At 35.5% G+C, this 23,047-nt stretch overlaps 1 protein-coding gene and 1 long non-coding RNA gene across 2 annotated transcripts in view; both read left to right on the top strand.

The window, feature by feature from the left end:
- LOC107309033 (macrophage mannose receptor 1-like) overlaps positions 1-19,016 on the top strand; it is a 36,619-nt gene extending 17,603 nt beyond the window's left edge. The window contains exons 18-31 of the mRNA XM_015853442.2: positions 250-317; positions 735-835; positions 1,473-1,615; positions 2,312-2,417; positions 3,223-3,419; positions 5,149-5,248; positions 5,914-6,146; positions 7,326-7,491; positions 9,026-9,178; positions 10,416-10,532; positions 10,775-10,942; positions 12,068-12,103; positions 12,450-15,111; positions 15,664-19,016. Coding sequence (XP_015708928.1) covers positions 250-317; positions 735-835; positions 1,473-1,615; positions 2,312-2,417; positions 3,223-3,419; positions 5,149-5,248; positions 5,914-6,146; positions 7,326-7,491; positions 9,026-9,178; positions 10,416-10,532; positions 10,775-10,942; positions 12,068-12,103; positions 12,450-12,649 — 1,788 coding nt within the window. The 3' untranslated portion in view covers positions 12,650-15,111; positions 15,664-19,016. The remainder of the gene's footprint in view (positions 1-249; positions 318-734; positions 836-1,472; positions 1,616-2,311; positions 2,418-3,222; positions 3,420-5,148; positions 5,249-5,913; positions 6,147-7,325; positions 7,492-9,025; positions 9,179-10,415; positions 10,533-10,774; positions 10,943-12,067; positions 12,104-12,449; positions 15,112-15,663) is intronic.
- Positions 19,017-19,643: 627 nt separating this feature from the next.
- LOC107309001 lies at positions 19,644-22,757 on the top strand. Its single transcript, XR_001553044.2, has 3 exons — positions 19,644-20,259; positions 21,173-21,247; positions 21,363-22,757. It is a non-coding gene; the product is annotated as an uncharacterized LOC107309001 (long non-coding RNA).
- The last annotated feature ends 290 nt before the right edge of the window (positions 22,758-23,047 follow it).

Raw genomic sequence — 23,047 nt, 5'->3', positions numbered from 1 at the left:
CAGTCAAAACTAGTGCAGTAGCAATAAAGTAACAAAGCAGAGCTATGTGATTTGTGCTATTTATTTCAACAGGTGTTCAGTCTTGTGCCTGTGCATGTTCATTCAAAGAATGTGTATTCATCTATTTGCATCAATAGCACAAAAATACTCCTTTTTTAATTTTTTTTTCTTTTTTCTAATAGATAACTGGTAAAATAACAGAGAGCACTAACCAAAAGTACACTGTTTTTTTTTCTTTCATGTTTTTAGATCTTAAAAAATGGCAAACTGAATTCATATTTCATAGGATTAATACTGAATGCTGACCGACAATTTAGGTAGGTAAATGTGCTACGTTTTGGTCCATAAAAAAAACAGAGCAAAAGTTTTATGCAGCCAGAGTTCCTTCTGGAGGTACTCCTGCAAGGGCCTCAGAAGCAGTTCTGGAGTTATGTTGAAATGTATGCTCCTCTTGGTTTAATTACACGGAAAAATCACTGGCTTAAATTATGTTTTAACAGAGGATATCCACACTTCCAGAACATAGGTAGTATCTTATTAAAAATGAAGTTATTTTTTGCTTTTTGATTTGTTATGAATGAGTCTCGTTATCTTTTAATCTAAAGCCTAATTACAGGCTCAGCTGCAAATATATAGAAAATATATTTTTAGCATAGTTTTTGTTTGTTTTTTCCTGAACTGTTCAATGAACACAGTCTATTTAACATCTACTTTATTACTTTCATGTTTTTCAGATGGGTAGATGGAAGCACTTTACACTATGCACCCTGGGCAGAAGGGGAACCCAACTTTGCCGTTGCTCAAGAACACTGTGTGGTCTTAGATAAAGAATATGGTGAGTTATACTTTTTAAGAAACCTATTTTTCTGGTTATTACTCTTCCCCTGTTCATTAAACATATCTTGCCAACTGGAAATGAAAGTATGGTCCTTATATCTGATGTTAGTTAAGGGACAGTTTTAGCCATAAGAGTGGAATATATGGAACTGACTTTGTTAGAGAATGCAGGGATAAATCAGCCATTAATTTTCCATCTGTGTGGGCAGTATGTTCTATTCAAGTAAAGGTAGAATTGTTCCTTCAAAAAATACTTTGAGAATTGTGAGTAAAGGAATTATTTAAATAACCAAAGGCCTAATGAGCACATGAAGTATCACAAACAATTGTTCTTTCAGTGAGAAAATGTTACTTTACAATAGCTGGCTTGAGTATAACAATGCTGTTGGTGGGTTTTTCTCAGAGGTAAGGCAGTTGTTGCATCTGCCACATCATATGGGCAGTACTCTTACAGTCGCAGCAGGACTAAAGCCCTCCTGCAAGTGATGATAGGAGGTAGCATACAGCTGAAGTACACTATCTGACACTCCTAGGCAGAGTGTTTTCAAAGCTACAAATACACAGAAATACAAGCTCACTTTTCTACAAATTTCAGTCTTTTATGTAATATCTTGTTGTCTGTGTTTAAACTTGAGGTTTGTGGAATGATGTTAGCTGCGGTCATTCACATGGCTTTATCTGCGAGAGGCATGGGAGTTTTGTGAATGCCACGCTTTCTCCAGCAGCAACTTCACCTCCAGGAGGATGTCCCAAAGACTGGCTTTTATTTAAAAATCAGGTTTGGTAGTGTGCATCTACACACAATGATAGCAGACCCTGGGGATGTACCCATTACTATACAATAGGAACTTTTATCTCCCAGACACCTTTTGACAGTAATTTTCAAAAGTCACATTAAAAATTTAACCAGTAAACTAATTCTCCAAAAATTATGATTTTTATTATTTTTCAGAAAAGTGTTCATCTAAACTACCATGGAACAAATCTTAATAGTATATACTTTAAAAAGATGGAACTTAATTCAGCTGACAGAACCACCATTAGCGTATGGTCAGTCATTTGAGTAGGAATGAATCAGAAATAATGTTCAAGCACAACATCTTACGTATCAAAAATACTTCTCAAAAAGTTCACACGTTTCAAATGGAATTCCAGGCTTGGCTTTTTTGATGTATTTATTGGCAGCACTTCTTTATCAGATGACAGAGTATGGATTTTCCAGCACATCTAGTTAACACATTAGGTTCTATGAATTATAAATACTTGCTTGAATTTTGTTCTGGCACTCACAGTTTCTTACAGAAAGTTAGGGAGTACATTTTAAAGTCATGAAAAGTTCTGCCTTGGCTCTAGAGCCAAGTCCCTGCCAGCTCTTTTCTGGTCTGATGGGGTTTATTTCTACTTTGGTTGATGTCATGCATGCCTAAATTTCTTTTGCTGTCATTCACTGATGACCTAACTTATTTCTCCCTAGTGTTACAAATTTTTTGGTTCTCAATTTCATTACTGGTATAATGCAAATAAAGACTGTATCAACCTTGGAGGACATCTGGCTACCATACAAAACGAACAAGTACAAGGTATAGTACAGTGGCCCCTTAGATGATAGCACTTATTCTATAAACACTGTTCATTTCCTGAAAAGAAACATGTAAAGAAGAGACGGCATGTAGATGTATATATTGTACAATACGTATACTTCAAAACAGTCTTGACCTAAAACATTTCTGGGAGAACTGGAGCTATCTGTTTCACGCTAAGGCTTGCTTGCCCTCTCATTTCATGCAGACTACTTTACATTATTCATAGAATTTGAATTGGCATAGAATAGCAAATTCCTAACTGGTGTTTGTAGAGGGACAGAGGGAATAAAGAAGAAAACCATGATCTACTTTTGCAATGAACAGAAATATCTATTTTACTAGACCTCTCAAATGACTGTCTAAATTCTGCTAGGCAATTCTGGAGTACAGTGTTAAATGCACATTTCCACCTTGACTATGTTTCTAGGCTTCCATTTGTAGGTCCATCAGTCAATCAACTCATTCTGAAGGTTGAAAGAAATGAACTCATTTGACAAATGGTCAGGTGGCTGTTTTTGTGTATTACCTTATTTCTGATCTTTCCTTATAGCTCCTAATGCTTTCGTTCATTGAAATGTTTTGTGGTCAAAGGTCAAAACCTTGGCATAATAAACTTGACATAATCAAAACTGGTTCATTCCTGCTTAAAGACTAATTAAAATATATTTAGAATATTTTAATAAAGCAAACAAAATAATTACAGATTTGTTTATTGCTTGATGTTCTGGTTGGTGTTGTGACTGATTGTGTGACATGTTCAGTTTCTTTTCTATTGTGTGTGTTTTTATTTTCTTTCCCCTAGCTTTTCTCACTTACCATTTGAAGGATGTTTCATACAATCCCTGGATTGGCTTGAATGATGAAATTAGTGAACTCAACTTTGTTTGGGCTGATGGAAGTGCTGTTTCCTATACAAATTGGGCTCCAGATTCCCCAAAAACTTATGAACCCATTTTGTTTGACAGCCTCCGTCCAGAAGATGGCCACAATAGGATGCAGGTAAATATTGCTCAGAGTTTATCATAAGATTAAATACAGAGAACAGCATCACTTAAATAAGCATCTCAATTTGCCTCAGCTTTTCCCCAACTTATTCATTTATCTATAAACTGGGATGAATGTTACAGTGCCTTAATGTTTGAATATACTAACTAACACACAGCAAAAGAGAATAAGTTATTGCTGCAAATTTGCCAAAGAATTTGGGAATATTCTGGGACAGACTGACTACGTTAAGTTTTCTTTCACAGTAATTTGCTCTCTATTTCAGAGGAAATGCAAGTAGAGCATTCAACTTTTAGAAGCTAGTACACTGGAAGCACTTTTACATGTTTAGTAAATTAAATCATGTTGGAAAATGAAGGAAGACAGCATGCAACAGCTGAACATTATTTCTTCCACATTTAAAACTGTAACTGAACTACTAAGGGCTGATAGATACCAACTGCTTTCCAAAGCAACAAAACGCTCTCCACTACTAGATATGAAATTAAATGCCATAATGTTGTAAATAAAATAGCCTTCCATGTAACACAAATCACTTTTCCCCTTTTATTTCCTTATCTTCTTTTCAGAACTTACCTTTCACTTTTAGCGTGACTACTCTACTTGCTATCCAACCTCCCCTCATTTTGTAACTCACAGAGAACCCTGAAAGCCAGCTTAATCTTCACCTCAGCCAATTCATTGCGCTTTTGCCCATTTTGCTCTAGTCCATTTCCGAGGTGTATAGGAAGACACTACAGTTCTGATGGTGCTTCAGGGAAACATCCTGAAACAAACAAACAAATAAAAAACAGAAGGCAAAAAAGTACATTCTTATTCTCTCCTTCACCTTGAACATACTATCACCCTCTGATAATCCTTTCCTTCATCTCCCCAGGACAGTGGTCACAGCCCCAAGCCTGTCTTGGAGCTCAAGAAACATTTGGACAATGCTCTCATACCTAGGGATAGAATTTGGAGTGGCCCTCTGTATTAGTATGATCCTTATGGGTCTTTTCCAACTTAGTATATTCTATTATTCCATGATTTTCAAAGGAGTGAAATATCACTGAAAAGTTGTTCTACATTAGAAGCAATTGCCCATCTGCTTCACTCCTATTTCATTATCATCATCTTCTACTTCTTCAGAGTAAGACCACAAGAGTCACTAAATCAGGTGTATCTAAACTTTTTGAATGGCATTAGAGCAGTCTGCTATGGATTGTAACTAACTTGAGGTTCCATCTTCTTAAGCACTCAGCACCTGATTTGGCATGACACTTTCATGATCATCACTTAGATGCTTCTGTCAAGAATAACTACTGTTTGGCTTAGAAAAGCATAGCCTCCATTTATTTTTATTCCATTCCCAAAACCAAAACTATGTAGAGCTGCTCATTTACTGAGATGGAAACTGTGACAAAGATTTTGAAAACAATAGTGGTTTTCAAATATATCTTCTTGAAAATGACTGAACAAATAAACAGGTTGAGCAGAAGATTGAAGAAATTTGCAAGGCAATAAATACCAAGGTGGACCTAACCACCACAGAGGAGGCACGAGAGGAGACAAAAAGAGAAGAGGAAGGTGTTTCTTGAGTTGTAATACAAACCCCAGAATGTCAGAACTAAACGGAAAAAAAAGGCATGGAATTTCCCATAGCTATTTTACTTAGTATTATAACTTATAATATTAATCTAATATTAATGTACTCACTGTCAAATTCCTAACCTTCCTCCAACAGTATGACTGTGTTTTTCTGAAGAGAGATTATACTGATATAGGAAAATGGAGCGATGAGTCGTGTTATAAATCGAGTGGGTATATATGCCAGAAGAACAGTGGTGAGTTCTGTATCACTAATCCTGATATTCATAATGACAAAAGTAAAATCACTTTTCTTTTTTTAATATAATTTAGATCACGGTTATCTTTTTAAAGTTGGTTTGTTTTAGACAAAACATCAGTAAAACTTAAGAACCCATCTTGCTCTTCAGTGTTACTTGGAAATGTTTTGGAGAAAAGAATTTACAAAAGCAAAAATTTTTTTAAAATTTAAAATAGGTTTAATTAAATAGCTAAAAGACTTAAGCATTTTATTTACAAAACTTCATAATAATCTAGAAATTATTATAATTGGTAAGTAAATTTTACATTTGTCCAAATAGACCTGACAGTCACAGTCGTGAAGATAATAAACCACAAAGAGATATTGAAAATGTACACAGAACGTGTGCTGCTTTTGACTCCATGCTATGTAAAATTCAGTGAATGTACTGATTTGAAGTTCCTACTGGCTGAAAATGTATTTATTTAATCTGGAACTTGCAATGCTATTTTGAAGTTATCTGTTACTTATAAGTAATGAATGAGAAGAGATTCCATTCAAATTAGCAATTTTCTAGTATGTTTGTAAATAATAGTGATGTTATTCAGTTGCTCAAACCAAATACGTGTCCTCCAGATTTAAGTGTTCTTCTGTTTGTCATTTTTACTTTTATTCCCACAGACCCTAAACTCTATAAGTCACCGGCAACAGTGCTGGACTTCGCTTTTGATCATTCTGATGGCATTAGCTACTCTGTCACCCATTCCAAAATGGGTTGGGAGGAAGCACGACAATCCTGCAATAGCAATTCCTCAGAACTTGCTAGCATTTTAGACCCATATAGCCAGTCACTACTGTTCTTAATTGCACAGGAATATGGGCAGCCTATGTGGATTGGTCTTAACAGCTACATGGTAAGAACACATGCATTACAGACAGTTAAGCTGACAGGCACAGGTCTTAATGAATGTTCTCATCTTGAAATCTACAGCAATTTTTGACAGTGTTATTTCTTAAAGCGCACATTATGTCAGTGCAGTACCTATCTATTATGTTGTTCATCAAAAAGACTCATACACAGGAGGTTCTAATGAACTAAGTACTCTAAGGTGCTTTAGCACAAGGAAATACTCCTGCAGGCCAGTACTTAACAAAGTTGCGTATGGTTTGGAGTCATTAAAAGGTCTCACTGATAAACTTATTTTAATCTAATAATAGGTATACCAGAAATTATATACAAGGTTACACCCTGCCCTCCGCTCATGTTTTTATCTACCTCAGACATTTGTGACCTGGAATCTCTAGTTGTATATCAGAGATCTATGAATGATAATTTTTTATATATGTGTTTATGTTCGCAAATAATTATCTTAGAAAATAACTATTTATCGTTAGCAGTAGAGAAATACAATCCTGAAAAGAAGGAAGGGCAAAAGTTGTATAAAGGAATCTGTAGTCTATATAATATGGTAATTGCACATACTGAGCAATGAACATATTCTTCCTGGTGTAATTTCTCCCATTAAAAATTTAGAATATTGTGGGAAAAAAAAAAAAAAAGGTTCTGTCTTTGAGGTGTATGTGCCAACTGTATGACATAGGAGGGTGAACATTTGGATGGTAGGTGTGTTTTGACATGCTACAATCTTCTACATGAATCACAGTCACGATATCCACAGCCAAAGTGATAGCAATCAGCATTGCTTTATTAAGAACCCATCCACCTGCAAAATGCAGAATTTTTGGGTGGGGATACCAACTTTATGTCTTACCCGATTCTTAGTTTTTCTGCCTTCAGTCATGTTTCCCTTTTTTTTTTTTTTTTTTTTTTTTTTTCCATTCTATACCCCTAAACACAAAAAATGTTCTGAATTAATGTTAGATGCTTTTTAGATGGCTGAAAGAAAATTACCCTGCAATCATATCTGTGTGTAACAGACAATGCACATCTTGTTGCAATTAGCAAGCACAAAAAAGTGGCAATTGTAAGCATATGAATCCACACTGGTTACATGAGAGTCCTCTGAGGACCCTGTGTAGTAGTTCTATGACTCTCAGCATCCTTGAAATTACTGTATGGATTTTGCTTCCAGACAGAGGGCAAGTATCATTGGATTGACAGATGGAGATTAGTTTACAGCAAGTGGTCCAGTGGGGAGCCAAAACAGACATTAGCATGCGTCTACCTAGATACTGATGGAACCTGGAAGACAGCTTCATGCGAGGAAAAACTCTTTTCCATCTGTAAGAAGTCAGATGGTAAGCGATTTAATATGCTTTAGCTAGAGGGTGTGAGGATCTACCAACTGTGCTAATATAATAAACCACCTTGTTTAATGCACTAGTATATCAGAATACATAAGCAGCTAACTACCACGCTGTAGTGGAAATGCTACGTCCTGATTGAGCACCTGGTGGGAAGGCAGAGCCAACCCAGGGGAGCTCAGGTGTATGCAATGCACCTGAGTGACTGGAACAGGTGCAGCCAGGATCCACCCCTTCCCAGACTTCATTTAAGAGCTGGCAGTGGAGCTGAGGTGTAGGCTCATGAAGTTATGTATGCAGTTTGGGGGCACCGGAGATTGAAAATGCTGCTATTCAAATAGGATTTTCAGATGACTAGGAAACTAGAATTAATGAAGATTATACTTGAGGTTGTGTGAATGACTAAGAAACAAAATGCTAAGAGAAATGGATTAATTAATTGAAAAATGGTGGGAATAATTAATCCAAACAGATGATCAAATGTAAATATTGAAAGCCAACCCTAAAGAAATTGAATTTAATTATTGCCTGTATCTGAGCTGGAAGAGGAGTAACAGACAGAAATACAGGAAGAAAAACTTGATTCTAACAGAACTGAAGCCTTTAACAAACACAGGATAAAAATACAGAAAGCACAAATTAAATACAGGTCAGAAAATTTATATCACTGGAAATTGAGAAAAATAGTATTGACAAACATCAACTCCAAACTATGTAATTATATATGAAGTTCTTGTCACCTGTGAGCACAAGGACAAAGTACATAACCCACTGAAGAACCTTCTAGTTTTATGATTCATCTAAATATTCTTATTTTCTTCAATGTTGCGGGAGATACTGAACCATTAGAAAATGTAAAACTGCATGTCAAATCTACATCCCAAGGTGCTGTAATCTGGAAAAGAAAAAATCCTCGGAGTTTATATGTAATATCTCTTTCCACTTCAATATTATGGAAATCTAATTTGAGAGCTGAATGCCCCTTAACAAGGGGAGAAGTAGACTGTGGAAGACTCACAGGAAGAAAATGCAATTTGGCAGAACATTTAATTTTCATCCCATCTGCATTTATCTTTTCTTCCAAAATCTTCCTAATGTATCAATCACTATGGAATTTATTTAGGATGCAGTTTAATAAAAAAAACTCTGCAAGATGTGCTAAGTCATAACCCCTTCACTTGTAACTACAATTTCTGGTACAAGGTTTTGATCCTGTCTAAAACAGAGAGTGAAGCCAGAAACCATTTAAAAATACATTTTAAGTAATGAGACAGATATTTATGCTAGAAAACTAGTTGGATATTTTATTGACATAGAGTCATGACAAAAATTTTAATTACAGAGAATTCATACTTAAAGACTAGTGTATTTTCTTAATCACTTTGACAAATAAAAGAAATAAAAGGCAGCCATATTCAAGCTTCTAATAGAACATGCTTCAGTTCTCTGCTGACAAACCTAATTTAGGTATGTTTTAGTCTTTTTAAAAAGAAAAATTTCTAAGTTCCCCTACTTGACCTCTTACCAGTAACAGCCCCTACTGAGCCCTCTCAGCTTCCTGGAAAATGCCCTGAAGCAAAGGGACACAAGTCTTGGATACCTTTCCATGGTCACTGCTACCACTTTGAGGCTGCCAGGAAAAAAAGCTGGGCTCAAGCTCATCAGGAATGTACCCGACTGGGTGAGTGTTGTGCTTTAGAAAGACTAAAGATGCAGTGAAATTCATAAAATAACGGGTGAAATTGGTATGAATGACTTATGTTACTTTAAAAGTTCAAATGAAGCTTTTAGATTACTTTATGAAGAAAACAAGGTTCATGATGTTTCAATATGGAATTCTATCTTTGATATCTCAGTTACCAGGAGAAACATTCATATATCAAACAAAAATAAAATTTTTTAAATCCTACTAATTTTATGGAAATCAGCAATTGGAAAGAAAAACTTTTCTAGTTTCATGGGAACTTGTGGGAAAGTTTTCTTTGTTTGTTTGTGGCTGTTGTTAGTACCAAGGCACTGTTTAATAATTTAATTTGAATGTCTGTACAATAAATGAGATTGAAGAGTCACCTGGCTTCCATAAACCAGTAAAACACACTTAGTCACTCCCTCCTGCTCTGGAACAATCCCTGCTGCCGGCTGTGATGTGGATTAGGGTCAATGCTTTATTCCACATCTCAAATTTCTATTCACTCTTAACTGAGAATTGCTGTGAAGTAACTTACTTTTCAGTGTAAGTAAGAATAGAAGACATCCTATGCATTGGCATCGTATTCTGAGTGGTACTCTTCTTAATTGCAAGCAAACTAGTAGCCAGAAGGAAAAACTGCAGTTGAACGTTTGTGCATATTGTAGGTTCCTATACTTCTGCATAACATACTACCCATAGTACCATGCTGCCCTGGCAAAGCCAAGTAGGTGATTTCCTGGTGACCACAAAACGGATCTGTGTATTAGTACTGCTAAGGGGCTTGGCAAGAGTAACAGCTTCTGGACATAGAATCACAGAATCATCAAGGTTGGAAAAGACCTCCAAAATCATTTACTCCAACTGAACGCATTCACAACTCAAGTACTGCTAAAAATGCTGCCCAGCCACTGGCAAGTGACAGAGCTGTAGTGACAGGATGTGTGGTGCTGAAAGCATCCCTTGTGTCACTTTCAGCCTACCTGCAGTCTGGAGCGTGGCTGGGTCTGTCTGAATATGTTGAAGGAGAGCAATCTGTCTTCTCTAAATTGCAGAAGGCTCAACAAAAAAATTCTTGTCTTCTTACTGACCACGTGCTCAATATGCAATATAGGATTACAGTAACCATGACAAGACTGGTGAACACTACTTGAGTCAGTAATATTTTTGTTTTTTGACTTAAGGTCTAAGAAAATAAGACATTATGATGTTATGCATTAATGCTTTTCAGCTGCTGAATTGGTATCTGTGGGAGACTATACTGAAGCAAACTTTCTGGCAGAAACCATTAAGATACTTCATGGAAAGTCTTCGAACTTTTGGATAGGGCTGAAGAGAGATGACAGAGGTAATATCTTCATTTTTAATCATGTATTACCATATCATACAGAATTATTATACATTACTAAGTAAAAAAAATCATATTTGAAATCTATACATATAAATAAAATGTTTATTTCAAAGCATGTTTATATACACCTATAACTGTAATAGAAACAATTATCTATTCACATTAAAATTTGCTGTTTTCCCCATCACAAACTGTTCAATAACATTCTTTTATACATATACACTTATTTAAAATATCAGGACAGTGGGTGTGGACAGATAAATCAGAGCTGGATTTTGTCTACTGGCAAACTGGAGAGCCTGCAAACAGAATGTATAAAAACTGTGGAGAAGTATGTGCATCGACTGGGTTCTGGAACACCAACGTCTGTTCTTTCAGAAAAGGATATATCTGTAAAAAAGCAAAAAGTGAGTAAATCTTTTAATGTATTGAGGCTAATAATGTCTCAATGTATTTAAATTACACATTGTATAACATGTACAGATGTAAAATATTACAAGCTAATATGAAAAAAACAGCAGCACCTTGTTGCCAAAATATTGAGGCCTCAGGGGCAGCAGGATATTCTATGTGGATTCTGACTGCCTCCTCATAAGGCTGCACCTCCATGTCCTGTAAAACTGCCACCACCAGCCCCATGCACCTCTCAGGAATACTTCAGACACCTGTTTAACCAGAAGAACAATGACTCCTTTTTTTAATAAAAGGATAGTTTTCCTTAGATCTTTCCATCAAAGAACATACAATCTAATTTCAAAAGCAGCAAATCTTGTTTCATTTCAGTGGAATATGTTCTCAAAAATCTTGTTCCAAGGAATGCAATGAAAACTGTCTGCTGGATTTCGTGATTACTTTCATTGCTGTCCTTTGAGCTGATAGTTTGAGGACTATGATAACAATGATTCCCATGCCATTCTATCTATAGCATGGTAAAATAACATTCAGTAAAACACTGATTGTCTCTTGATTAAAAAATAATGATCATGTACAAGAAAATTCAAAGGTTTGATCGCAGAATGACAGTAAGTGAAAGTAGTAAATAACGAGGCCACTTGGTTTTTCAGACTTTGTAGTTCTGTTTACCTTTCACATACATGATAAGTTTAGGAAGTGCAATTACAGTAGGGACTACATCCATAAGGAATGGCTATCTCCAGCAGAAAGAGGCTAAGTTCACAGATCATTTTCAACTCAATATCCTCGTTATGCATTTCTAACTTATAAGGCCTCCATTCATGAAATGTTTTGGCTTGGGAAAATGCCTAAAAATGAATACAGATCTTGTGGGCAGTTTCTCAGAAATAAACACATTTGAAAACGTTTGAAAATCCTTTGGGGAGTAACAGGCTATAATCTTGTTTCTTGTTGGCTAAAATCAGATGCTCTTAGTAGAGTGCTGTGACATTTCTATCTATCTCCCCGAGAGGGCAAGTGGGTTTGGGGTAAATTCTCAGGAACATCCAGTCTTAGTGATTTAAAATTTCTTCCCTTTTTAAGCATTTATTCTAAATGTTTTCTTTTCCTTCTGAAAGCTCCAGAAAGGACAGAAATGTCACCAGAAAATATGGGTAAGTAGACTTAACTTTCAGTGGTGGATACTCAAATACAACATGAAAATAATAGGACTTTCTGATTTTGAGGGTATTTAAAAATAAAAATTCCATAAACTCAAACCATATCCAAGTGCAGGAAATATAGGTAATTCTGAATTAAAGTCTTCCTGAGTTTAATTTTGAATGGTCAAAACTTGTCTCATTGAAATGTATTCAGTTGTTTGAATGAAGAAGCCCGACATGTTGAATAGAAACTCTATGTGTGTATTGCATTTTTCTGACTTTTTGTTCAAGAAACTTAGGATTGGATTCTGAAACCTTTTAAGATCAAAAGTGCTGATTCTATTTCACTCATTTACAGGACAGAAAACGGAGACAGTACTTTCTACTGGCATCATATGGCTGTTTGTTTTATTAGCCCTTTTTATGGTTGGAGCTGTAAGCGTAGTTTACTTCTACTTGAGGAACAAAGGACAAAACCAAAGAAGCATTTTGGCCAGAATGAGTGGATCAGAAGCAGCACTGGACTTCCAAGAAAATGATACACATACAAACAAGTAGTCTGACAAAATACCCATAAGTCCTGAAAAAACAAAAACCAATCTATGCAACTGTTAGTAAAATCTCATGGCAGTTTTGTGTTTTCCTTCTCAAATAATAGTCTTATCCCATCACAGATATAATGCCAATGTATCAGTTCATTGTTTAGTATGAAGAGTACACCTGTTTTTCACATAAATGAGTGGCTGAGAAGTGTCAGGGCAAATCTATAATGCTTATTACGTGAAATTGTTGGTTGGTTTTAGTTTTTTTTTTGTTTGTTTGTTTTGTTTTCCTTCATATGAAGGAAATAATTCCTATCTCTTCATAATTTTTCCTGTTGTACTGTTTCAATGTTATTTACACAATTAAGGGAAATCCTGCTTACTTCAGAATTGCAGTTTCACAGTTTATTATAGTATCTTTTCATTAATGTAAAACCTACTACCATACTTGTCTCTGTGAGTTACATTTCATCACCTTAAAAATAAGTAAATGCATTGATGAAAAATAATTGAAAAGATTCCTGGTTGGATTCCAGGTCTAACTGAAAAGATTCCTGATCAGAACTTTGGGACTGATTGTGTCATTTTCCACAACCTTGTGCTTTTGCATTATTCTGTAAATATTGATATTTTTCCACGCCCACCACTAAAAACTAAAGATTTAGAGAGATAAAAAATGCAGCAGATTGAGAATAAATCCTATAATAATGCCCTTTGAACACCTTGGAAAGCCCTGAGATCAAAGCACATTAGGAGAAAATTACTAAATTGATATAGTATAGCCCATAATCCCATCACTCCTGTGATGAAAAAGGAGTAACAGTTATTCTCAGGAGGAAATAACACTGCTTGTAAGTTCTGAAGTTAAAGTCAAATGAATGTACAACTGCTGTAATGACATCAGTAAAACGAATCACAGGCAATTCTGACCACTGTATGCTCATGCCCGTGGGATAAACAGGAATTGCAGAAACATTTTTTCCACTGTACTACAGCTAAAAACGTTTAGGATTTTTAAGAACTGATATCCCTTCACAAACTATTGTTATTACAAATTTTAAGTAACAGCTTCCTCTTTTTCCCTACTTCTCCACTTAGAACAAAATTTTATAGGGAGGAAAAAAAAAATTAACGATTCAAGACTTTTCATATGGTATTAAAGAAGATCATAATGTTCCTTTCTGGAAAACAGGAAGTTGTCTGAGATGTGCTGCAGCTGCTGCATTCTTGACTGCTTTAATGTAAGACGAAAACATGCCCTCAAAAGAAGAGTACAGAGGATGGAGTATCAAATATTACTGCATGTAATCACTGCAGCTACTCCAGGAGCTGACAAATCTGTTATACCATCCACCAGCTTAAATCTTTGCTTCTGCTTTCCTTACAACTATGCTGTAAGAGACATCTCGATTCACTCAAGCAGATTTGCTTCATACAAGTGGGACGGTTCAACACTGGGAAAGAGAAGAAATATGACAAGGAAAAAAAAAATAGAAACATGAGGTAGAAGATGGTAAGCTGACTGGTAATTTCACTTTCTCAGTTACTTTCAACTGAGAGCAGTGGATACAGATGCAGTCGTACCTTGCTAGAGGTAGACATACGATAGCATCACAGTGAATCACAACTCCTTGGAGATGGTGAATACAGCACCAAGGATGCCAAGATGATGAAATTTAGCTCTCTCTGTGGTATCTTTCAAACAGCAGACCGTAAAATGAGTGATCAAACAATTCATCTTTTTATTATTATTTGTCAATCATGCATGCAATAATTTTAGTTAATTCTTTTTTATTCTGTTACCTCTGTTTACAATTATTGTCAGGAAGTATCAGGGGTACTTCTATCTTTTCTGATCTGTATACACTGCTGTATATAACAGGCTGAATCAATGAAATCAATTTCTAACATGCAAGTTCTTTTATTACAATTCTTTAAAAAAAAAAAAATAAAAATTAAATCTTTTTTTTCCACACATTTTTAAACAGGTTAGAAGGTTGCTATTTCTGATGAACAAGTAGATAAAGCCTTGTAAGAGTCTTTCAATTTTTATACTGAGTGGGCTTTAAGGTCCTTACAATCCACACCATCTGATGATACAATTCCACGATAAGAGAAACCCGCTTGTCCCCCGTTCGAGATGGCGGCCGGCGCTCAGCGCCATGTTCCGCGGCAGCCGGCGGCGACACCTAGCGAGAGAGCGACAGGCTGCGGCCGGGGAGCGAGACCATAAATGAACTTCAGGGAGACAAGATGAAGGAGAACTGATTCCAGTTCCATAATTAACTTTTTATCTGGTGAATGAGATAATGTGCTGGAATGCTCTTTTACTGGTCTAACAAGGATCTTAGGATTTATTTTTTTTCTCGTAGCTCTTAAGTTTGACTTACAAATAAAGCAAATGTAGTAAAATGTTATTTTTTTTTTTTCTTTTAATTCCCTTGCAAGCCCTGTGGGATCACCACTTCAATATTCCAGGTAGGCATCTGTGCACTGTGTGACAAAAACCATTTGCTCTGCTTCTCCCTCAGCGATAAAGGGATAATAATGTGTGCTTATCTCACAGAAGCATGTTAAAGTTCAGTTAATTGCTTTTCAATCTTAAAACTGAGAAGTCCCCCCAAATGCCAAGCATATTAACTTAGTAGTGGCACAGAACTGACAGGAATTCTTCGTGGCTCAATTTCAGAAGCTTGTTTACACACTGAGTTTCTTCCTCTTGAGAATATTTAATGGCCACTTTTATTTCCAGCTTTACTTTCTTGTTACTGTCAGGATGAAATTATCTCTCTTTATCACCATTCTTCCAGTAATTGTCCATTTGCTGTCTTTCCGTAAGACAGCTCATTTTGTTGCTTTCACATTTTCTCAGACTTTCACTAGTGCATTTGTTTGCTGATTTTCCAAAAAAGTGAAATGGAATTGCAATTAGAATCAATGCGACACTGACACATCAGATGTCATCACTATAGTTGCTTACAGTACTTCTTTCAATTTTTTCCTGTTTTTTGTTTTCTTCAAACGTGGAAGTGATGGAAGACTTAAGTTACCTGTGAACAGACTTGTCCTATGAACTATTACAGCACGTACATAAGATGTCAGAAATAACTGCATTTTGAAGTGAGAACTCAACCCCAAGAACACAGGACCTTGTCAGAATATGCTGGAGAAAAATCACTCTAACAGTGATTGTGTCAGAAAAAAGCAACCTTGAAGTTGCTGTTTGCTCTTGTGCATAAGGTATTCCTGAATTGATCTTCAGTGCCGAAGGGATACAAAGTGACATAATGCCATTTTGGACTGTCAAACAATCTCTGTGTTTCCTGAACGCTACAAAACAGATCTAACTTTCTTAGAGGTAAACTGAATTTCTCTGAGGTAAATACAGTAATAGGAGAATTAGGAAATACACACGATAGTTTATAGACGACTAAATGTGGGATTTTTTGGATGACAAAATCATGCCTCACACTGTGCTAGAATTTTAAGTGCCTGGTACGCAACAGTAAAAGTAAAACTATGAAAAAACATATGCATCAACAGTTTTTAATTGGGAAAACATTTCTGACAGCCTACTGAGAAGTATTTGGTCAGTCCCTTGTGACATTCAAAAAGTGTGTTAGAACATTAGAAAATGTGCAAAAAAATGCAGCTATAATATATAGGGCTATGACTGAAAAAGAATGCATAGGATCTAGAAAATGTACAGGAAAAGGTTATCAAAGTAATCAATTCTGTGTTTGGGTTACAGTGTGCAATGAGGTCAAATACACTAGAAGTTTTCAGTAGTAAGACACAGTGATTAAGGGCAAAATATTATACAAGTATAGAAAATCATAAGCGTTTTAATTGTCATGGGATAGCGTGGTGATAAAAATGGATTTACCATGTATCTGGATGTATCTTATATTTGCTAATTTAATGGTTTTCCTGTATTTGAAGCATGAACTGTGATCTCTTTATTTGTATGCAATCATTTGTGGAGCTCAGAACATGAGTAGAAAGCCAACAGACAGGTGTTCTGAAAGGTTTTTGACTTTATTATACTCTAAAGATATTGCTTTGTTGTTGATTCAGGTGATTAGCAAGTATGTAGAGCTATGACACGTTATACTACCAGAGGTAGTAAAGTGAATCAACTCTTGTCAAGATATTCTTGTTCCGTATCTCTTAATTATTTTATGAAGAGTTTATGTATTTTCCAACTGCTACCAAGCAATAGAAACAAGTATTTAGTACTCTCCTAACATTGCCTTTATAGTGTCAGCTTTGTTTCAGAAAATTTGCTGTTTTATTTCCTGCAGAATTTCCTTTCCACGCCCTTTATTGCTTCTCCCTTACCTTAATAATAAGGGCAGAGTAGAAGCCCAGAGTAGAATCCCATTCCACTGCTTATACTTCTCCTCTTTTCCATCAGCCTAGTCAGCAGGACCTTGCTCAGCCATGCTGCTTTACTGCCTCATCTGCCTGATTTCCTATTCTGGGGGATGGGGTGCTATTGTGCTTGATCTTTCTTTCAGGAAAAGCATCTTTGTGATACCCTCTCTTGCTATTTGTTTGAGATAGTTTTGCTTCTTGAGAACTAAAAAAGTAAAGGAACACCGACTATAGCCAGACATAATTACTTTCAGGTTTTATCTTTGTACACAAGATTGAATTAATCATTGCATTGGTTGGTTCTACTGTATAAACATGCCCACATACCTTGTAATATAGTTTGGCTTTAAGTCCATTTAAGACGAGAAATGAAAAGTATCCTTACCTCACTTTACTTTTTATTTTTCCAGTTTAGCAAAAACAGTTTAAAAATCACGTTCAAAAGTGAAATGAGACACAGCAATGTAAACAAGCCTGTGACCACATACAGCTGCTCCCTAAGAAGTTTATATGAGATTCACTTCTGCTAAAAATAGAGACTTGCCTAGAGTAAGCTGTGTTTCTTTGTGCTCCCATTTATGTTCTGCTCTAGTCAAACGCTCTGTGCTGCACATCATGCAGTGACTGGCAGGAACGGGGCCTTATGCAAATATGATGGATGAGGTTTACTAAATGAATTCAAGTTCAATAATTTTTGAGTATCTAGCCCATGTACTTTATCTGTCTTTCCTGGAGAAAATGTCTCAGGGAATTGAGACATCTGTTGTGATGGATTTTGCATGGCAAATGTCAATCCAAACCAGTGAGTTATTTTCTATATTTAAATTGGTTTTGGAATGGCATAAATTGTACTTAAACAAGCCCCTTTGTCAGTGAAATTCATCACAGATTTATAAATTCAGCAGAGATTTCAGTAATTCGGTCGTCTGGGCATGTCCCACAACATTTTATTAAACAAAACAAATTCGTGGTTAAGTATCTATGGCAACAAATACCTATAATGTTGTATTTGACAGATGAGTAACTTGCAGACAACGAAATATTTTCATATTACACTGTTTGAAGCTCTCATTTATTTAGTCATGCGTTTTTATTTTCCTTAGAAGTTGTTTTGATAGTAAATATTAGCCCAGTGCTTTGCATTGAATCCATTAAGAAAGTAACTTAGAATTGTTGCCAACCTTAAGCAATCCTTACACAGAATGATCATTGCAGTACTTGCTGTGTTCAGTAACTTCGTTTTTTTTTTGTCTTCACTTTATGTTCAAAGTAGAAAAATAGAGAGCAACTAAAAGTGTCACCTTTTCAAGCAAAGAAACAAAAAAATACAACGCTAGTTCTCTCAGCTATGGTGAATCAGGGGAAGATAGAATTAATGCAGAGTTCTAAAGAATAAATTTCTGTCATGATCACTATTTTTTGCTGTTGAAAAAGACACATTCAAGTCTGAGCAGGGTCATCAGAGCAGCGTTTTGTTATTGTGCAGGGAATACGAGGGAAATTTTAACAGTCTGCTAATTTTCATTTTCTACTGGCCTGGATTTTTATGACAGTAGTGGAAACCATGCTGCAGAGAAATCAACTGCAGAACTGCAGCAAGTTTGCAATCATGAATATTCATTGGCTCACTTAGCAAATTAAAAATGAAATCTTAGTGTGTTTTAGTAATACTGTTGCAGCTGTCTTCCGTATTTGTACAATAGTATATAATCAAGCTCTAAATGAATTCTTTGCCTGGGTGATAATTTTTTATTATGCTGTTCTCTTCCTTAATGTTTCGTGTATCATCTTTTGTGAAACATAATTTAAGAGCTCCATTCTCCATTGACTGGATTCTTTATTAAACTGACTGCTTATGAAGATGTTTTACATTTAGTTTAAGATTCTTAGTCCTGGGTTGTACAACTGTGGATGAGTTCCATATTTGAGCTACAGCCAAGGCCAGAAATGCATAATTCAAAAATGCATATTTCATGTGAATGTTTAAAATAAACACGTTGAAAGACTGTCACTGTCCTCTCCAGTTCTGTGCCTGTTGGTGAGGCCAGGTGTATGGGAAACTGTTGATCTCAGCCTGAACCTCTGATTAACCACCTGAGGGAAGCAACAAGTCAGATGCAGGAGCACAGGTGAAGGTAATTCAGCTGTGCTGCAGAAGATCTCTCAGACCTCATGTGAAGGCTGACTACCAGTAAGGCAGGATCTGTTTCTCTGGAGGTTGCTTCTTTATAGAGTTTACTGTGAGCCTTCAATGTTGGTGAGCATTTTCCATTTTTCATTGGTTATCTTTCTATCCTGATAGTCTTTTATATGAAACCTCTGTATAACCTCTGTTTACCTTTTGTCTCTATAACTGTACAATTGTATAGCTGTACACCAAGATTCCACATTGGATTTCTGCAGATCTTTGAAGGTTATAACCACCCTAAGAGGACCATCAGAATTAAAAGCATAAATGACCATTTTTTGTTGAACCTTTAAAAATTACTTCAGCGATTAAGCTAGTGCTCCCCTATCAAACAACAGAGTATTTTATATTATTTTGTGTATTTTAATATCTATTATACATATTCTATCTTTATATTTAATATTACATTAGTATTTAATAGGCCAATCTCTTTACATGGGCAAAAGTTATGTTTTTAAGGAGGTGAAGGGAGATTGGCTACACTGGTGAAACTATAGATCGATCTGAACCTCAGATTCATCACCCTAAAGCAGATAGATGTTACCTAATACTGCCAACATTTCCACCTAATACAGCATGTAGCATTTATTCTCATGCTTCTGCAAATCCCTGTAGTGCTGTTGTATCCACAGCCTTGCTTCAAGGGTCCTTATCTCACCCTGCAACCATGAACTGAATGTACAGTGCCTGTCAGATCTGTTAGTAAACAGTGTCTGGAAATCATGCTGCTAAATATGAAAATATAATTCTAGTCCATAAGGGATGCACTTGAGCACTGCTCTTCTGTTCTTATGTTGGCTTATCCCAGAGCAGCTCTTCCCTGAGTTATGTTCATAGTGTAAGTAATATATTGGGTATATTACCCTAGCACCACTAGGGTAAGGGAGTCATCCAGGATGACTAAGGTAGATGGTAGAATGATGTCTGTTCAGTATTTCCTAGCTTGGTCATTCCTTTTCAGGTATAAACTCAAAGGTCATGGGAAGTATAAGACTGGTCGTATACATAAAACAGCTTTGTGTGTTCTTAAGGCAGTGAGTAACATCTTTAAACATCACCAGGTAATGACCTGCTTATCTGTGGAGCATTTCTCACCTTTTGTCAGTATGATGTGCTGTGTCACTGTCATACATAAAAAATCTAACTAAATTATTCCTATGTTTTTATTGATCTGCTAACAACTGGAAGCAATCACTGCAATTTAAGACAGCATACTCATGTTTAGCATGAGTCACTACAAACACTTTTAATGCCTTTTACTTTTTAGAATAATAATGTTTCCAAATGACTGATATGTAAAAAATGCAATACATTGTGAAAAAAGCTAGAAGAAAACAAAAGCGGACTGTGTTGATACAAAGATAGCTGAAACCTGGAGTACAACAGCTTAGAAAGAAAGTTCAAGCTGTTGATGGAGAAGTAAAATAATTTAATTTGACAATTGCAGTCTGGGGACGTGACATTCATTAAGTGCACCAGGAATTGTATTTAGTCCTGTAGAAAATATCTGGATTATAAATAATTATTTTTACTAAAGTGTTCTGGTAATTGTCCAGAGGTACATGCAGTAGAAAGTAATACAAACTTTGATTTTTCTGAGCTAACCAAGTGTTGTGTGGAATGAATAATAGTTTGGAGATAATGTGCCCTAAGACATCAATAAAGTAGTATGAATCAAGATTTTCTACATTTATTTGTAGTTGAAATTTGGGTAAGAATTCATCATGTAATTCCTTTAAAATGCTGAAGTAGTCACTCTTTGAATCTGTATTTAAAGCTTACTCTCATGTCACAAACAAGAGGCAACTCCCCGTAGCTTTCTACTTCAGAGAGCAAGCTGTAGGATTGGATTCTTGGAAATAAATGTATGTTTTTTCCAGACACTGATTTATCTAATCATAAACTTTAGTGTACGTCATACTCTATGTATTAACCCACCCACCTCAAAAGTATTTTTCTTGTGTTGATTTTTAGAACCAAGTACCTTAAGGAATGTGAGGGAGATGGACTAAAATGTTGCAGATTACTGCTTTTATGCGTGAGTTTTATGTGAGTATGAAGCTCGAATTAAATGTTTACTGCCAGTACTCACTAAGAAATACGTGCGCAAATGGAAGCGTTCTGCTAGCTCTTCTAGAAACTAATCTTGAATATTTACTTTCAGCTACTCATGACTGTGGTATACTGCCCACAACGTGGTGTTTTTGAAGCTGTGGTCTCCACATCTTGGAAGGACATACAAAGAGAAGTAAAATGGTTTGGGAGGATAGTAACAGTCTGAAGGTGAAAACCTGAAAGCAAAAAAATCATAAACATAAACATTGTCTAGAGAAAAATGATGAGGGGTATGATTAAAAAATTATGAGAACTGTGGGTAAAATGAATACACAACTGCTATTAATCCAATTTTACAGTACACTCATTGAAAATAGGATGTATGGAATGCTTACAGTACTAGGTAAAGCATTTCCTCAGAGGATTCCATAGCTGTGATGGACCTCTCTATGGGTGTTATTTTGGATATTTATTTCATTTCATTTCCCATCCTGCTCTTCATACAGTTCAGACAAAAAGTAATGAAAATATTCAGATTTATTAAATGGAATAAAACTAACTAATGCCTTTAGTGGGGCTTTCAACAAAGCCAGGAATTCTTCAGAAAACACACGTCAAGAAAGATCATATCCTCCAAACTGCTTCATATTTTTAAATTCGGGGTTACTTACTGGTGAGACTAAGCCAAGATTCAAGCTTGAACTTTTTTTTTTTAGGTTTTGGATATTATTAGTAATCTATGACAAGGTTCATGTAGTTCTCTATTGTTTTCATTAGCTAAAGGGAAAGGTAATTTGATGTGTACACATTTAAGGATGTGCTTGAAAGGGTTCATTAGCTCATGATGTTATATTTTGGCTCATACTGTAGTGCATGCTATGCCTTCCCAGAAAATAGACTCATCCTTGGTTGGAGACATGAAATGTAAGGATAGCAGATCCTCCTGAGATAAATGGATGGACAAATGTATGCATTAAAAGAAGGAATAGAGAAAGACAGAAGTGCTGGAGATAAACTGTACTTGGAGAATCAGAGAAGTCCTAACTTAATGTCTTAGAATGACTTACTTGTCTTAGATTATGCCTGTTTTTACTGATTGTTATTTTTACTTATAATATTTATTGAGAGATAAAATTTACCCAGACTTTAATGTTAATGGGTATTGCAGCATGTTTAACTGAGTCAAAATTATCTGCCAAAATAGATCAAATTCATTACAAAACAAATTTGAGGATGTTTCTTCTAAATATTTAAACTAATATTGACTTAGATAATATTTTCCATTCACGCTAAAAATCCATGTTTTTCTGTTTCCAGAAATTTCACTGAAAGTTAAGGAATAAACAAAATCAGACTTGAGATATATATTTGAATATCTATCTCTGTAACTAATCATTTACCAGTGTATTAAATAGAAATACTTGGAAGTTGCTCCATACAGCAGAGGGCAGCAGTGATAAAATGGCCTATCAAGCAGGTGATTGCATATGTCTACTTTTATCAACTTTATTATAATAAGACTTACTTAAGTAATAAAAATAGAAGCTGTTAAGTATGTTGAAATTAAGACTTTTATTTCATTTTTCTTTCTTGGCAGCATTTACTTTAATTAATAAAAGAAAAATTTCATATCTGATTTTGTGAATTCAGAGCTAGAATTACTGTTTTTCACATTGCAGAAAGGTCACTGAACTTCCTATCTTGTTAACTTCTTTTGTTTCTTTGAATAAACAAAATAAAACCTCGTTCTGAATTAACAAATGGACACTTTTATTATTTTTTTCCTGAGACTGT

Source organism: Coturnix japonica, chromosome 2 (genome assembly GCF_001577835.2).
Source record: "Coturnix japonica isolate 7356 chromosome 2, Coturnix japonica 2.1, whole genome shotgun sequence".
In the NCBI taxonomy this organism is placed as follows: domain Eukaryota; kingdom Metazoa; phylum Chordata; class Aves; order Galliformes; family Phasianidae; genus Coturnix; species Coturnix japonica.
Note: the sequence above shows the minus strand (reverse complement) of the source record. Positions and strands in the feature narration are given on the sequence as shown.